At 46.7% G+C, this 17,134-nt stretch overlaps 1 protein-coding gene across 1 annotated transcript; it reads right to left on the bottom strand.

Annotated features, from left to right (window-relative positions):
* Positions 1–11,230: 11,230 nt before the first annotated feature.
* On the bottom strand, positions 11,231–15,545 carry RAX (retina and anterior neural fold homeobox). The gene is made up of 3 exons (XM_014570204.4): positions 14,776–15,545; positions 14,441–14,667; positions 11,231–12,748 (listed from the first exon to the last, which is right to left on the bottom strand). The coding sequence occupies exons 1-3, from the start codon at positions 15,026–15,028 to the stop codon at positions 12,293–12,295; spliced, it is 936 nt and encodes a 311-aa protein (XP_014425690.1). The 5' UTR covers positions 15,029–15,545; the 3' UTR covers positions 11,231–12,292.
* Between the last annotated feature and the right edge of the window lie 1,589 nt (positions 15,546–17,134).

Raw genomic sequence — 17,134 nt, 5'->3', positions numbered from 1 at the left:
CAATTATGGAATAGCTGGGTGTAATTTAATGCCCTATGGTATTCAAAATGTCATACTAGTCCCTTTTGGCCTAAAACTCTTCAAATTTATACATTTACTTGGGCCATAAACCATAAAATATTCCTGATGAAATTCTCTTGGATTCCAGCAGGTGGCAGACTCTGCCAAAATATGGAGCTTTACTAGATGTAGATTTATTTTTTCCCTTGATCAGTTTTATAAGAAAGTGTTGATATTAGTGAAGATGAACAGAAGCCTATGGACAAAAAGAGCACTGAGTAGTTCGATCTCATGCAATTACTATGCCCTTGACTGCAACCTAGTTGGCAGGATTATAGGAGATGGGCTATGTTCTTGGAGAAGTGAAGGTCAGCATTATAAGGTACACATCAGTGAGATATCAGTTGTCTGCTTCTTCTTTTGTATTGAAATGTGAATTATTTTCATTTTCAATTAACACATTGTTATACTTCATTGATAAATATCCACAAACTCCCCTATCCTTTAAGTGCTTCCCGGGGGAGTTTTACTCAGTTCTCACCCCCTAACCTATCACTCCTCATTTGCAGACAGTGCGTGAAAGGCGATCTGATAACGAACTACAAGTCTCTTTAAGAATCTGCACTATACCTATAACTGTGCTATCTGGCTACGTCTACATTGCACTGTAGTTCAAAATAAGATATGTAATTTGAGCTACACAAAATGCGTATCTTATTTCGATCTGATTTTGAAATAACCTGCTGTCCTGAAATGTTCCTTACTCCTCGTGGAATGAGGTTTACAGGGACTTTGGAATAGCAAGCCAGTTATATTTTGAAATAATGGGTTTGCTGTCAAGCTGCAGGATAGCTATTTCAGGATACTTTGGTATCCTGAAATAGCGCTGCAGTGTAGACATAGCCCCTGTGGGAGTGGTTCTAAGAGGTTCTGGTTGCAAACAAGCCGTCGAGAACAAACATGACTTCAGTATTTTATTATAACTTCTACTGAGTCATTATTATTATTCCCTTTTATTGTAATATTGTGCTGTATATTAGCACAATGCTGCCCTATTCAATTTAAAATCTATTGCCCAAGTCCTGTTCTGTCTCCTCACACCAGCAGTCCTGTTTACCACAACGGGACAACTTATGTGAATAAGTTCAGCAAGGTTTGTCCCTAAACTTGATATTTTTCAAACCTGACTGATAGTTTTTTATCTTGCACTGTCTTTATTCCCAGGATCTGAAATAAAGAAAAACTTTACTGTTAGAATTAGAACTATCCCCAATGAGATTTTTATGACAAGATATAAGACTTGTCTGATATTAATCTTTCTTGTCAAGTAAATAGTGTATCAATCACATGCATTAGATGACAAACTATTATCCAAATTGAGATATGCCTTTGAAACGTAATGCACAGACCTTTTATCCTTACTCTACGTCAAGTTTTGACATTTTAATACAATTTTTCATTTCCTTTGTATCAGTACAATGCTGATCTATTCACAGAATGGTTTAATTAATGTCCTAATATTATGCTTATAAAGCTACATGACTACACTTATATTTGCACAGGCTGGCTCACTCCTGCAGGCCTTGCTCAGGCACAGCTCCTATTGTTGTGAATGGGAGCTGCAGAATCTGGCTATATATGGAGCAGGCCCACTGACGGGGAGAGGGGACAAAAGGGCCTGATGATTTTAAAGGGCTTGGGGCTCCCAGCTGCCACTGCTGCTATCAGAGCCTCCGGCTCTTTAAATCACAGCTGGAGCACTGAACCGCATGCTCCAAGCAGTTCTGAGGGCTGGATGGGAGGGTGGGCGCAGCATACTCTGGGCAGCTCTGAGAGCTGGGACGGGAGGTTGCATGGGATGCTATGGACAGTGCTAAGGGCTGCTTGTCCCCAGCCCTGCCCCTTCCACCTAAGGCCCCACCCCTTCCAGGACCACAGAGCCAGCTCCCCCACACACCTTGCCTGGGGACCTGGCAAGGCTGTCAGCCCCCAATATGGAGAATAAATCTAATACAATAATTATTGCTTTTACAAGCTTCATCTTCCTAAATATTATGGCCCCATTCCCATAATGGGTATAAAACAGTCTCGCTCTATTCACCTCCCTGGAGCTATTTCAATTTATGCCAGCTGAGGAGCTGTATATTTCAACACTGGCTTTTAACACAAATCCTGCAGATCTATTTGCTCGTCTCATTTTTTGCTCTGTGTCTGGAAATTTCCTAATAGTCACAGCACCCTTCATCATGCTCAGATGACAGCATAAGGCCTTGCAGAAGGCTGGTCAGAAAAATCCCCTCTCTCATTCAGTGTTAATGCTCTCCAGCATTACTGTGGGCCTGTTGAAAGGGTCAGTGAGTCAGGACTGGTACAGACAAATCTGGGCTCCTCTCATCAAGCTATTTAATTTGTCTCTAGCTGCAGTGTTTGACCTCTTTGCTATTCATCTCAGAAAAGTTCTTTTTTGACAGCTAAAGGGAAAGGTAGGAATTTAAATACAGGCAGTCCCTGGGTTACGTACAAGATAGGGACTGTAGATTTGTTCTTAAGTTGAATTTGTATGTAAGTCGGAACTGGTACATATTGTAGGGGAAACTCTAGCCAAACATTTCTCCAGAACTCAGTTTTATTCTCCCACACCTCACTTCCCTCAGTCTTTTATTCTCAAGCTGAGGTGTCTGCTGAGAAAAGCCACTCCGCGTCTCCCTGGTCTGCTGGGGGGGGGGAGCACTAGCTTTGCGTCTCCCTGGTCCGCTGGGGGGAAGCAGCTAGTGCGGGGCTGCCTCACCCCGTTTGTAAGTAGGGATCTGATGTAAGTCGGATCCATGTAACCCGGGGACTGCCTGTATGTGGCATGAGGTTTCCAGTTAAACACAAGGGTGGGGTGATAGTCCCCTAACCAGCACCTCTCTGGCTCACCAACATGGCTCAAATTATTACCACTCTGGAGCTCCCTTTCACGAAGCAGCGTGTGCACTGCTGAACACAGCATAGCACTAGGCAATGCCCTGTAATCATCATCCTTTAGGGGGATACCCACATGACCCAGCAAAAGGGGAATCCTCTTCAGCTGTAGGAATGGCAACACTGATGCTGAAGCTGAAAAATGTCAATAAGGTTTTAGAAGCATTTGAACAAAATAGATAAAGGGTTCTCCATAGGAAGTTGTCTGGGAATTTTGCCTTTCTGTCCAGCTGTGTCTGTGCATTTTTAATCAGCTGTCTTATGAAAACATTCAAAATAAATGAAGGAGATGGATAGGCCAGTGGTTGTGGTGCTGACTTAGGAGATGTATGTTCATTACTCAGTTCTGCCACAGACCTTCTGTGTGAGTTCACCCAAGTCACTTCTGTCTGTGCCTGAGTTTCCCATCTGCACAATAGGGGAAATAGCACTGCCAAACCTCACAGGGATGTTTTAAGGTTAAATACATTAAAGACTTGAAGTAGTTTAGATATTATTGTGGGGAGAGTACACAAGTACTTAAGATAGGTTTGGTCCCTAAATGGCTTGCGTTATCCTGCTTAACAGACCACCTCACTCCATTCTGGAACCATTGGTCCAAAATACCATTTATCGCTTGACCTTCTGGCAGGAGTGAAAGTAACTTAAAAGTCTTATTGGTATGGGACCTCACTAATTATTTACAACTTCAACAGCCAGAGCTTCCAGATTTTTGTGAATCATGCTGACTCACTCAAGTAGCCCATCACTGTCCAGAGCTCTGTATGCAGAATGAGGCCAACTGAATGAAATAGTGTTATTCACTAAACGGAGAGCTTTGCAAGATGTGGCCCCATCATTTTGAAGAGAAAGAAAGGGAGAAACACGATCATCTTCAAGGAGATTTGTATCTTTTAATGTTTTTCCTTTAACAACTTTTTATAATTCTCTATAACTTGAAGTTTTGCAATGAAGATAGAAGTAAACATTCAAATTACCATGTTTCTAAAGAAGTTTAAGTAAAAAAGAAAATAGGTAATTCAGGAAAGGCCAGGCTAAGAGCCTTAGCAATGTTATAGTAAAGAAGTGGTTAAGGATCTAGATGATTTAATCCAGTTTTAAGAAAAGGTTTTACAGTGAGCAATTAGATGCTGGTTAAGGAATTAATCACTAATGGGTCATTAACTCTGACTGCTATTGTACAGTTAACAAGCTGAGGCAGGATTATTAGACTCAGTACCCAATTAAGGAGGAGAAGATATTTAAAACAAACTGAACAAGTGGGCTCTTACAACTGAACAGAACAATTTAAGAAAAACTTTATGAACACACAAAAAAAAGTCTCCCCAGAGTACAAAAATGTATAGATGTGTACATCTGCAGCATGCCTAGAAAGGTCACTTCACTTTCAATAAGTCTGTTTCCTGAGTGAGTGTATTTTCCTGCTTATCTTCATTATTTTCAGAAATAGAGGAATATATTATTTTCTTTTAAGGACATGATTGCCCATTATTGACCTACATCCACACATCCACACACACACTTACATAGAAAATATTACAAATAATTGTAAAATGGTGTATGAAAGAGAGTGGGGTAGAGTGTGTGTGTGTGTGTGTGTGTGGATGTGTGAATAGATAGTGTGAAATTATGGATTGTTTAAGGGCATGATTGCACAAAGTCAAGCTGTCCTGCAGTGGCTCAGTAAGTACCAACCTCAGGGCAGATGGTTAAGAACCAGTGCAACTGGCTGTGAGATCTATACTTAGCTTTCACCAACCAACCATCAAGTGTAAACTCCTCAGGCATGCTAGCAGCTTTAGCATGGTGTCACAGATAGTCCCTTTCATCTATCTTATCATCCAGGTAACCTACTTTTGTGATAGATGATCCTTTACACCGAGGGCTCCGGCAATATTCAGGTTACTCCCAGTCCCAAAGGACCAATCGTTTACCTCGGGTCAATTTGCACTTTAGCTCTCACACCAAAGACAATGCTTCTAGCCAATCCTATAATTAACTATAAGCAGATTGATTTTATAGGAAAACAAAACAAGAGTTATTTATAAGGTTAAAGCGGGTAACCACAGAGATGCCCAAATGAGTTACAATCTTAAGTTTCAAAAAGTAATAGAACCTTCTACAATAAGCAGGTGCTATATAAGCCTTCAGCACCAACTCTGGCCAAGTTAAGACCAAGTGATGGTCTTTTGCAGATACAGTAGAATCTCAAAGTAACAACACCAGAGTTCCAAACTGACTGGTCAACCACACACCTCATTTGGAACCAGAAATATGCAATCCGGCAGCAGCAGAGACAAAAAGAAAAAGACATACAGTACAATACCACATTAAACTACTATAAAATAAAGGGTACGTTGAAAAAAAGATTTGGGAAGGTAAGGAATCTGTTTCTGTGCTTGTTTCATTGAAATTAAGATGTTAAAAGCAACATTTTGCTTCTATATAGTAAAGTTTCAAAGCTGTAATAAGTCAATGTTGATTTGTAAACTTTTGAAAGAACTTCCATAACATTTTGTTCAGAGTTACTAATAAGTTCCTTCTATTATGCCTAATCATCCTACCTCCTCCCAGAATCCAAACAACATAAAGATATTAAGATATCATTCCTCCTTGCTAGAGGTTTTTTATTCCCTTCCCCACCTTTCTTTGAGCAGCAAAATGAGCTGATAGAAGGCATTTACTTGCAAGACTCATCTTCAAAGGGGACAGGGAAACTACACAGCAAACTTTTGTCCTTTTAATGTTCCATGGGAGTATATCTGGTGACTATGGGCCTTCCTGTTAGGTAGGAAATAACACCTTGTATCGGAGATCAACATTTCACCCTATTTAATGACTCTCCCATGTTAGGTGATTTACGCACTTTGTCTATACTAGCGCTTTTGGGGTGAGGGGTGCAGAAGCAGAGAAAGGAAAAAGGGAATTTGTGCACAGACATCTTCCTTATTTGTTAGCAATAAAGCAAGACTCAGGCTAACCCTGAGGCCTAACAACGCGAGAGTGAGAATTGTAAGAGACGCTTCGCTCTAAAGATAAAGATGGAATGCTGACTCCAGCATTAACCTTGAGATAAGGTCGCATCTGAAGGAAATTGTGTGGGCAGGGAGATAACTTAGTTGTTGATGTATGTAACGGGAAGGTATGTATACTTGTCTTTCATTGCTTGTACTTTGTAGATCTGTCTGACTGCAGTCTTCCCTTGCAATTGCTCAAAAAATAAACTCTCTCTGACTTGTTGCTTACAAACGCAGAGTGAGGACTTGGTTTTCTTCCACAGGGGTATGAAAGAACACCCAACCCTGGCACAAGTTTCACCAACAAAAGCACCAGTGTGGACAAGGCTATGTTGAGGGAGATGGTTTCCTGCTCATTGTGGGTGATTTAATTGTGCCAATGGGAGAGCTCTCTCCCAAAGGCACAGAGGGGTTACACAGAAGACTTTACAGTGGCACAGCTGCAGTACCGAAGTTGTGCCTCTTTAAGGTCCATAGTTAGACACAAGTTTAGTCACAGAGGCTTACAAAGCAAATGCTCAAATATTATGTTATAATATGTGGTACAGATACTGTAAGAGAGATTAATGCAGGCAGCAATCGACAAGCATTTCAGAAAGCAAGAGTGGTCAATAAGTGGCCTGCAGGCTGGATACAGTTTAGTTACTTGAGCATCTGCAGATATGGCCACTTGCAGCTCCCATTGGTCATGGTTTGCCATTCACAGCCAATGAGGCTCCTGTGTGTATTGTGTTAGGTGGTGTTATATAACAGCAGTCAGTCAGCACACTTTGGGTTCTAATCACAATAACAGAAAAGCAACAATAATACTGACCACAGATCAGAATTAGAACTTATTAAGGTCCTGACTCAAAGCCTATTAAAATCTTCAGCATTCTTTCCATTTATTTCAATATAGAAAGCTTTCAGATCAGGGCTTAGAGTTAGATTTTTTAAGGTATATATATATATATATATATATATATATATATGCTTGTCATTTATCATTGAAATTTTAGCAAGTTGCATTAGAAAGAACAGTCATAGCAATAGTCAGGTAACAATGAAATTAGGGCCTAATGCAAACAGTTACTCAGGTTTGTGTTTTCAGGAGCAGACCCTTCTTTAATTGTTGCCAGATGATTATTACCACTACAGATGGATGAAGAGATAATAGCCATTCATTAGTATTGTTTGGTCCTGTATTGTTACAGCCTAAATAATGCTGGGCACTTTGCAAACAGATTTAAAGGTCTCATTGCATTTCTAATAAACAGGATATTGTATATATTACTAATATGCGCATTCATGCCAGCCAAAGGGGAAAACAGATGTTCCCCTTCTACAGAGAGAAAGAAAAGAAAATCCCTGCTAATGTAAAAGTAAATGAATTTGTTGAATCAAGCTTTAAAGCACAACTGAATCTATAAATAGCAGCCTTTCCTTGTGAATCTCTAGCCAGTGTTTTATTCACATATATTTATTAGAAACTTACAAACAACTTGATAATGAAGAGCTATTGTTACTGAAGGCCAATGGGAAAGCTACACCTCTGTGAAGATAGTGTGATCCTATTAACATTCATGGAGTTACTCTAGCTTTACACTAGTGTGACTGAAAGTGGAATCAGTACATAATGGATCTGAACCCTAGCTATTTGAAGTCAATGCAGATTAGGCCCAGCATTTATAAATGTGTTGGGGGGGGGGGGGGGGGGAGGGGGGGGGGGAGAAAATGGATGCACGTTTTACTAAAAGGAGCAGGCCTTAAAACAGAGGTGATTTGGGGAAATGAATTCTCTTCCAATGGCCCTACTATCTCCCCGTTTGTTTTCAAGCCCCCAAAGCAGTGTGTGTCCTACTCTGGAGAAGAAAAAGAGGGAGGGAGGAGGAGAGGAGGCTGTTTTCAAAATACAGTGATTTTCATTATTATTTTGCAAAGGAAACTCTCAAGTGTGCAAATGGGCCGCGTTGTTGGTAAGGGATGTTTAGAAATTGCTGTCTAAGGTTAAAAAGCTCCCTGAAGTGACGCTGAACAAAGCTGACATGCTTGTTTCTGACAGGACCCTTTAAGATACGCACAGATTGTGAAAATATAATTAGAGGCCCGTCTTTGTCTTGCCACAATGAGTGGGAAATGTTGAAAGAGGAGGTCTCCCAGTCTTTATTGAACCGTCCCCGGGACACAATGAGGGGGCCTGTGAGTCCTTCTCCTTCCCCTAATGAGAAACGTTAATTGCCACAATTTCCAGAGTGTGTAAAGCACCCTGTGCCCAGCCAGAAGAAGGGGTGTTTTCTTTAAAAGGTTCTCAGCCCCATTAAATGTGGTAACAGAGATAATGGAAACTAAAAACGCTGTGGTTTTAATTCCTGCAGCCCGAACAATGGCGAAGGGCTCGGTGCAGATGTGTAATTTTAATTGCCGCTGATTCCCTCCCTCCGAGCCTGCAGCAGCAGCGCTGGGAGCCGGACACATCCGGGCTGCTCCCTGCAAACTGCCAGCTCGCCCCGGCCTGCCTGCGGCTGGGGTGGGGGGAGAGTTCGGGGGAAGGAGCAGGGTAGATTCGGACTTTCCCCGCCCCCAGCTTACTCGTACCCCGCGAGGAGCAGCTAACAGGGCGCTGCGGCTTCGCTTCGCTTTGCTTTGCACCGGAGTGGCCTGGCACTTCACTTATAAGCGCTTCCCTGCCACATGCTGGGAGCAAGGCGGGGAGGGTCCCGCAGTCCCCACAAGGCGCTGCGGATGGGCGCCTGCTGACGCTAAACCCAGCGATCCAACAAACAAGGAGGAGGAGAGAGGAAAGTCACAGGAATTTGAGGCTGGTCCGCTGCCTCCTTGCTAGACCGTGGCACTGACCCTAAGCCCCCCCCCCCTCCCCTAGGCGGTGACGCGGGGGCGGAGGGAGGTGACCTGTGTAAAGACTGCAAAGAGGGAGCCGGGTGGACGCTGATTTTCAAGGGTCCCGTTTACACCTCTGCCCAGGATGCTCCAGTTGGCTGTGCGCGTCGCCAGCCTGTTCTCGCCCGGTGCCACCACGACATGTCGTGGCTGCTCCCCGGTGCGCTGGCACCTTGCCCACGCCCATCCCACTGCAGCCACCACTGCTGGAGGAGCGAGGAAAGCTGTGGCTCTCCCAGCGCCTGACGGGCAGGCCAGCCGCCACTGAGCTCTGCAAGGCTGCCCCGCAGATGGTAGCTCCCAAAGGAAAACCTGACATCAGTTCTTTGCTCGGTGGGTGAACCACCGCGTCCTACTTGTCACAGCTGTACATCTCCGCGGTTAGTCATTAAGCCTAAAGCCACCCCTGGGAGCTTGGTAAACAAGTGTCAGCCCCTTTAAATGGGGGGAGCCTGGGTCCCTGAGAAGTGAATCCACTTACCTAAAGTCAGAGTGTAAGAGGCACGAGGAGGGGGGTTCCTGGCTCCCGGTCCCGTAGGCGGGCCCAGCCAGCCCGAACAGGGGATGATGACACACCCGGTGGGCAGTTCTGGTTTCTCTTACAAAGTAGAAACATCGGTGAGCCCCTTTGTACCCCCGAGTTGCAATACAGGTTGGTTGGTTTTCCAAGAGCGAATCACATGGACAGGGCCAGATCCAAAACTCCTTGAAGTCAATAGGAAACTTTCCACTGCCTTCGAGAGCTTTGGATCAGGCCCAATGAAGGAATTCCAAAACTCGAAGGAGTTTTGGGCAAAAGGGTGGGTCCTGAGGATGCCAATACTTCTCCTGTCTTCTCAAAAGGACAACAGTCCCACACTTTCAACTTCAGACAATAACTTCCTTCCGTCACCCTGCGTGCAAAGCGAACTGGAGAAGTAAACGAGGAGGTGGATTTAACATGTAAACTAGCAATTTAAAACCGCAAGAATTTTAGCAAAATAGACCGGCAGGAGAGGACCCAGGTGTGCAGACACCTTTAATTCTCCGGATTTAAGACAGAAAAGGTTAATGCGGACTCATTGCTCAGCCGGGATTCCTTATTTCAATTCGACATTGTGCTGGTCAGCTGGGTCTATTGGGAAAATTCACACCTAACCTTCGTTTTGGAAGTACCCGCATGCCCTTGCTCCATTCGTCTGAAGACGTGGGTTGTGTCCACGAAAGCTCACCATACCATCTACATATTTTTGTTAGTCTCCAAGGTACTGCAGGACCATTATTGTTGTTCTAAATTTTTCCAGCAGCAGGATTAACATTGGCAGTGTGACTCGCGGTCTGCAATCTTGCCGCAAAGTTTTATACACTTATCGGGAGATATTTGTTCACTCTCTCATTTTATGCAGAATCCAACTGTTAAGCAGGTCAGAAGGGTTGTTAGGGGGCTCAGAGGTTTGGGGATTTTTTTTCCCCGAGTGCACGAGGAAAGAAAGGAACCTTGTGATCTTAACTCAAAACCCACTAACAACAAGGGGTCCTGTACAGACTAACACATTGATCCTATATCTATATTATCACGAGCTTTCATGGGCAAAACCAACTTCCTCGCATGATTTTTTTAATCTCTTACCCTCGTTTTTAAAGTTACAGACTAACCCGCTACCTCTCAGACGTCAAAACTCACTAGACCGCCCCCATTTAAGACCCCACATTCCCTGCCCCGGCTATAGGAAAATGAAGCCTCCGCTTCGCAGTGCCATATGGCTGCTGACTGGTCCTGAGGTGGAGCAGGAAAGGATAATTCTGGCCTGAGGCCCCTTGGTTGGAGGGGCTGAACTCGCTCAGCCTGGCGGCCTACTGGGACTGCCTGCGCTGGGGTTTTGCAGGCGTGTAGCTCCACTACTGGTACGAGTGACGTTTTGATCCAGCAGGCAGGTCTTGGAATACAGCAAGGTAGAAGCAGTTCCATTCGTGTCAATTACAAACAACCCCTCAATAAAGGCTGGAGGCAGTGTCTTCAGCACCTGAGCCAACGAAACAATCCCTGGTTTAAGCAGCAGTAACTTTGACAGCCCACGAAAGCTCATCATCTAATAAACCGTCTTGTTAGTCTTTAAAGTGCTACATAGTCCTGTATTTTGCTTTGACAGCCCTGGGCTAATCAGACACTTAACATTCAGCAGGTATTTGCCTACTGGCTGGGCTGTGACTCGCTCAGCAACTTACAGGGGTGGGAATTTTTAAATTACTTTTGATTTACCCCGCCTAGGCTCAGGACTGACAGGAAGTGTTCAGCGGAGGAAGAACGGACCACGGGAAGGGACAGCACGAATAGAATCCAGCTGGCTCTAAAAAAAAGCCCCGGTTGAGTTTTTGATCTTTGCAGTCCGGGTTTCGTAGAGCAGTGACTTTTATTCACAGTCAACAGCTGGGGAGGGATGTAGGGGAATGGCTGGACTAGGCAGCTACAGCAGATCGGAGAGGGTGGGAAAATTATATTCACAGCCTTCCACACGGGTGGGTTACAACCTACAGGCCTCCCTTACTTTTTTTTCCTTCGAGTGCACCAAATCCGTGTCATTTCGGTACAAGGCCGTAATTTTTGCAAAATGGCATTTTGCCTGAAACAGAGAAATGCGGGAGGAAGAGAAAGGCAATTAGAATTTAAACAGAGGGCCCTGGTCTGTTACTCACATCTGTTTTAACCTGGTGGGCTGGCATACACACATACTTGCAAGTTGTCTGGGTGACAGCGACATACATTGGAAAGAGATCTCCCTCCATTGGAAATGTGTCAGGAACACACCTACTGGCGTGTTACCTAGTTAAACACCGCCCTATATTTTTCTCTCTATTTGTGGAGAGCGAAAATGGTGTGATGCAGTGGTTCTCCAGGCCGGGACACCCTGATCTATGCAGGTTGCCCCTTCCCAACGCACTGGTTTAAGTGAGCCCAATTAGACTGTGTACTAAAGGAAAACGCAGCAAGACGACACACTCACTACTGATCATATTTAGCAGAGATCGGTTTGGAATCAACACGTACAATGCGTGGTCTTAAAGTCGTCTTTCTTTAATGTTACAACCCCCCTAACACTACACATTTCCCGGACCCTACTGTCGTTTTTAATACAACCACGTGTCCAGCCAACAAGTGATATCAAAATTATTAGACTTTTAAACTAGAATCAAACCCTAGTCTGCATAGGGACATAAGAGGGACAAAAGTACAAACAAAGCAACTTTAGGAGCGGGAGGCTACTGGGACCTGAATAAGAAACGCATTTCTGTAGTGCTTAGCTCTGTGGCATGTGAGCAGCGTGGGCTAGGAGGATGTTCTTTCGTCTCAAGTACATGCCTGCGGCAGAGGAGAGACCTAGTATCTATTTCCTTGGGTGAGGTACCAGCCATGTTGGAAGAGTCCTCTGTTTTGGAGTGGCTGGCTGCATGTCGCCTCAGATTGTCTGCCACGGTTTCCCAATGGACTGAATATGCTCCTTGGCTTTCAGCCGTAACGCAGCTATGCTGGTGTTCCTAGGATCCACCTCTTCCAAAGGGAATTTGTCCACAAAATTGGTCCCACACTGGTAGGGCGGTGGAGGCCCCATTGTCCCCAGCGGTTGCAAGGTGTGGCCCATGGGTGGCGGCGAATTCAGGAAAGGTGGCGGGGTATAACTATTGGGGAGGCTTTGGGGGGAAGCCACGAAGCCGGGCAGAGTCTGCAGAGGGGTGCTGTTAGCCATCGGAGGGGTAAGCCAAGACTCCAGCGATAAATTGCTGCTGATTGTGCCCATGGCGGAGGGTTGGGGGGACCGGCTGAAGGAGAGAATAGGGGAGTCCTGCAGCTTCATGGAAGTGACTTCCAGTTTCTCTTGCCGTCTCCATTTGGCTCGCCTGTTCTGGAACCACACCTGAAAACACAGTTTGGGGATTAGCACCGAAAAGGGGGATTCTTATCTTCCTCCTGTCAATTCCAACGCAAAGAGCAAGGGTACGGCTACCCTGAAAGGCATTAAGACAGTCACTCCAGCTACCTCAATTACCTAGCTGAAGCGGAAATAGCTTAATTTGGCTTTAGGTGCTAGCTACGAGGCAGAAAGTCCAAGGAAGAACACTGGTCCCTCCACTTTTCTTACTCCCCATGAAATGAGGGTTACAGGAGTCGGGGGAAGAAGCCCGTTATTACAAAAACATTTTGAAATAAAGGGCTTGCTGTGTAGACGTGCATTCTGTTATTTCAAAAGAGACCAGCGTGTAGACGTAGCCCAAAATGAGTAAGTACAGGAGAACAGTCTACCTGCTGTGCTCCTTTGCTTCTGGGGTTTACCCAACTCTGTAGCTGTGACACTGGCCCACAAAAACGCTAGGGTCCTGAATTAGTTGCGGGAAGGAGGGAGGATGCGATTCCTTGGGTTGAAATAATTTCTTTTAAATCGAGGTCTTTCCAAATTACTTATGGGAAATGGGTTGGCTTGAACTTCATCCAAAGGCAAAAGAGCGAGGAGGAGTGCGGATTCCCCGGGAACCAAAGGAGGCAGAATTGCTTTTTTGCATATATATAATAATTTCTTTGGGGGAAGGGGAGAATACTTTCTGGAGCCAGAAAAATATATCTGAATTCTCCTTTAAAGAGATAGACAAGGCAGAACGCAACACGCAGAAAATAGGACATATAACACACGCGCACATCTATCATGTCTTCTCATTTTCTCTACCTGGGGTGGGGAAACTCGAGCTATTTCTGGGGGTTCTCCCGGAATGACCTTCCTAGCCTTCCATGTCGCTTCGTGTGTGGGTGTGGCTTTGTTGGAATATCGTTGCTTTAATACAGAAAATAGCAATCGGCCATAGCTTTGCTCGATGGAGTTACCCCAATAACTTCTCTAAGGCACCGCGGCACAGAAATCTGTCATTTCCAACTAAGGGAAACAGCCCCGGTTTTCAGCAACGAGTTCGAGCCGGATCCAAAGCTGCTGAAGTTAATACGAGCCTTTCCACTGACAGGAGGAAGGTGGGAGGTTAGATCACCACGGACGCTAATTATGAGCTGTACTCTGGATCTTGCAGTTACTAGTGTTAGCTAAAAGCGGGACACAGCCCAGACAGCTCCTCCGGCTCCGGCTGAAATCAAGCTTGATCTTTTCAAGTGAAAACGCTCAGAGGCAATTTTGTCTCACGCACCCAAGTCAAGTAATTCCCTTGAACCCAGAAACCCAAATCTGGTCTCATTACCACTCGTTGTGATGAAATTAACACCAATTTTCCTTCCAGGCAGCTTTAAACCCCACACAGCTTGGAACCGCTCCCAGATTTTTCCCAGATGACTAGTAAATATTGAAAAGCTTTTCAACCATTTTAATGACCCGAGGATTAAAGATAATTCAGCCTTAATTAAAGCAAAACACTCTCCCAGCGCAGCACCACGCGGTGGGAATGAAGGTAAAGGTGAGGGCTCGCAGCGCGCGGGGAATGTTTCCACGTGTCCCGGCAGTGGGGAGGCGGGCGCGGGAGAAATGTTCCTCGTGGGAACACAATCAGGCCGATCGCAATGTCCGATGAATGAAATCCCTCCCCGCGGCGGAGCTCGCGCCGGGCTCGCTTACCTGCACGCGCACTTCGGGCAGGTTGACCTTGACGGCCAGCTCCTCGCGGCTGTACACGTCGGGGTAGTGCGACTTCTCGAAGGCTCGCTCCAGCTCGTGCAGCTGGTAGGTGGTGAAGGTGGTGCGGTTGCGCCGGTGCTTCTTCTTGGGCTGCTCCTCCTCCGCGAGCTTGGCGTCCGGGGCCGGCGGGCTGAGCCGCTCCTGCGGAGGCTGGGGGCAGCCGGGCTCTGGGGCGGGAGGAGGGAGAAGAGAGCGTCAGGCGGGCTCCGGAGCTCGCCCGCACGTGCCCCGCTAACCGGACTCAGCGCCCCCTCCCCGCCCAGCTCCCGGCTCACCTTCGTACTCCTCGGCCCCGCTCTCCTGGCCGGCCGCCGGCTCCCCGGGCAAGCCCCGCTTGTCCGCCTCCTTCAGGGCCTGCGGGCCGGCGGCGGGCGGGAAGGAGCCCAGCAGCCCATCCTCCTTGGGGAAGCCCAGGATGGCCTCGATGCTGTGCAGCCGGGACTGGGGCCCGCCGGGGCTCCTGCCCAGCTGGGCCGAGAGAGAGAAGCTCCCGTCCGCCATACCCAGAGGGGAGCTGGGCAGGTGCATGGAGCCCCCCGCCTGGCTCCCCCGCTCCCCGCCGGGCCGGCCCGCACGGCTGAGGACTCCCAAGGCAACACTCCGCCGAGCTGGGGGGATGCGCCCCCAGGTACCCAGATGGGGATGAGCCGCCCCCCTGCGCGCACTCTGCGCCCGTAGGCTGCGCTGGGGGTCCGAGCCCGCCTTCCTTCTAGGGGCCTGGCTCCGTGGTCAGGGGCCTCTCCGCGCCGAGTGGCTCGGGCAGGGCTCGCCGGGGAGTTTTAAAGTCCCCTCCGTGCTCGCCGCCGCTGCCGCGTTCGCATTCGCCCGCGGGCTTTGTCTGGCGGGGCTCGCTGTGCCCCTGGGCGCACGGGGCGCTCGGCTCCTCCCCGCCCTGCCAGAGCGGGGGCCGCCCCACGTTTCAGCCCCAGCCTCACAGGGCGAGCGCTTCCAAGGCGGGAGCTCGTCAGAGGCTTGAGCGAGGAGCAATTATCCCACAGTTCGGAGTGACTCTTGAAACCCTCGGCACTGCCAAGGGTTGGGTCATCAGACCCCACCGTGGGGAAGGGCCAGTCAGACAACCAGCGCGTCTTTTAGAAAGTGGATTCAATTGACCAAAGCCAATCACAAAACCCAGGTTAAAATGCAGCGCCCGCCCTAATCCGATGTAGCGAAGTACGCGGTGTTCCTCGAAATCTCATTGTTGCTATCACACAGTTTGAAACAGCTCAGCTGGTTCCCGTTTAATTGTTGGTTTGGGAAGGAATCTATTTATATGCCTTTCCTTTATTTTTAAACCGATTTAAAAATCAGGTCATCTTGCTAGATTCTGACTGATGCGTTCTGGGTTGTCTTTTTTTACCCTAAGATTTTAATTATTTTGCTCCATATTTAGATATTTCTGGTGTAATGGCCTCTGTAAAATGCATCCTTTGCTTCTAAGTAATGGCTTTCTGCTTGTTGGGAAGGAATTGTCTTTTGCTAAATTCCTTGCGCAATAAATGTGCTAATTGTTTTTCTAGTCCCCTTAAAAAATCCGTTCTTGCTATTAATGCTAGTGCAGATTTCTGAATAGATTTCCAAAGGTGTGAAAAACGGAGTGAACGAAAATGAGGCGCAAACAAAATATCTGAGATGCTTTTCTCATAGTAAAACAGGGGTTGTTACTTCGGAGAACGAAGTAAACTGAACATCAAATGTTACTGGTAGCAAAGTTCCTTTACTCAGACCCTGGAGTAAAGACGCACGGACCCACCGCAGGCTCAACACACTCCTGTCACGAAAAGGGGCGTTGTCCCCTGGAAACATCACAACGTCTTCAGATCCTGGCTGTTCGCTTGATGCCCCCCCAGTGTGTCCCTTCCCACTGACGCTCCACTCTGATGGGAGCCCTAGGGACTAAGGAAGAAGTCAAACTAGCGAGTTCTGGCTTCATGCCTTGACATGCATGCTTGGGGAAGGGGAGAGATTTCGCCGTCCCGCTCGTGGGGTGTCCTACTGATTTATTCGGTGGTGGAGAGGAGAAATTGTGGGAAGAATTCCTCCAGGGGCGTTTGGCCAGCAGCTGGAGTCAGATCAGGGGAAGAAACTCCCTCCTTCACCAGCAGGAGAGCTCGCCTGGACATCGGCTGCACATGCAATAGACCCACTAACTCGTTCAGCAACAGTCGGGGTGTTGTGGAGACACGCCTGAGTGTAGGCTGCCAGGCACAGCACGCAGATCACAGCGCCCTCTTTTCTATCGCTGAGAGCTCAGGGGTAGCAGGGGGAACCTTAATAAAATGCCCAAGGGGGCCGTTGAGCCTTTGAGTAGTTAGAATTCTGAAGCTCACCAGAAACCTTTAATTACGTTGACCACAACAATAAAGTAATCCATTAAAAGGCAGAGTTCTTGGTGGGAAGCTGATCTTTTCTCTGGTGATGTGTTAACGGTTGCGATCCAAATGTAGCTAATGTATTTTTTTAAAGCCTAAGTTAGTTTTCTACTAGATGCTGAAATCAAACGATGAAGGGGTTACCTGTTGGGATCACTTATCTATTTCTAAAGCTTATTTCCAAATCTAAAAAACGGATCTGTGCATGATTTCTAAAACCAGTGCTAGAGGCTAAAGATGGGTTGTGAATTTCACGAGGTCG

This window comes from Pelodiscus sinensis, chromosome 6, assembly GCF_052426305.1.
Source record: "Pelodiscus sinensis isolate ZL-2025 chromosome 6, ASM5242630v1, whole genome shotgun sequence".
NCBI lineage: Eukaryota > Metazoa > Chordata > Testudines > Trionychidae > Pelodiscus > Pelodiscus sinensis.
Note: the sequence above shows the minus strand (reverse complement) of the source record. Positions and strands in the feature narration are given on the sequence as shown.

Excerpts from the sequence above, each read along its gene's own strand:
- RAX (XM_014570204.4), bottom strand. The coding sequence starts at position 15,028 with ATGCACCTGCCCAGCTCCCCTCTGGGTATGGCGGACGGGAGCTTCTCT. Across the intron at positions 14,668-14,775 it reads CGGGGCCGAGGAGTACGAAG|AGCCCGGCTGCCCCCAGCCT; the intron begins GTGAGCCGGGAG and ends CTCCCGCCCCAG. Across the intron at positions 12,749-14,440 it reads TGCCCGAAGTGCGCGTGCAG|GTGTGGTTCCAGAACAGGCG; the intron begins GTAAGCGAGCCC and ends CTGTGTTTTCAG.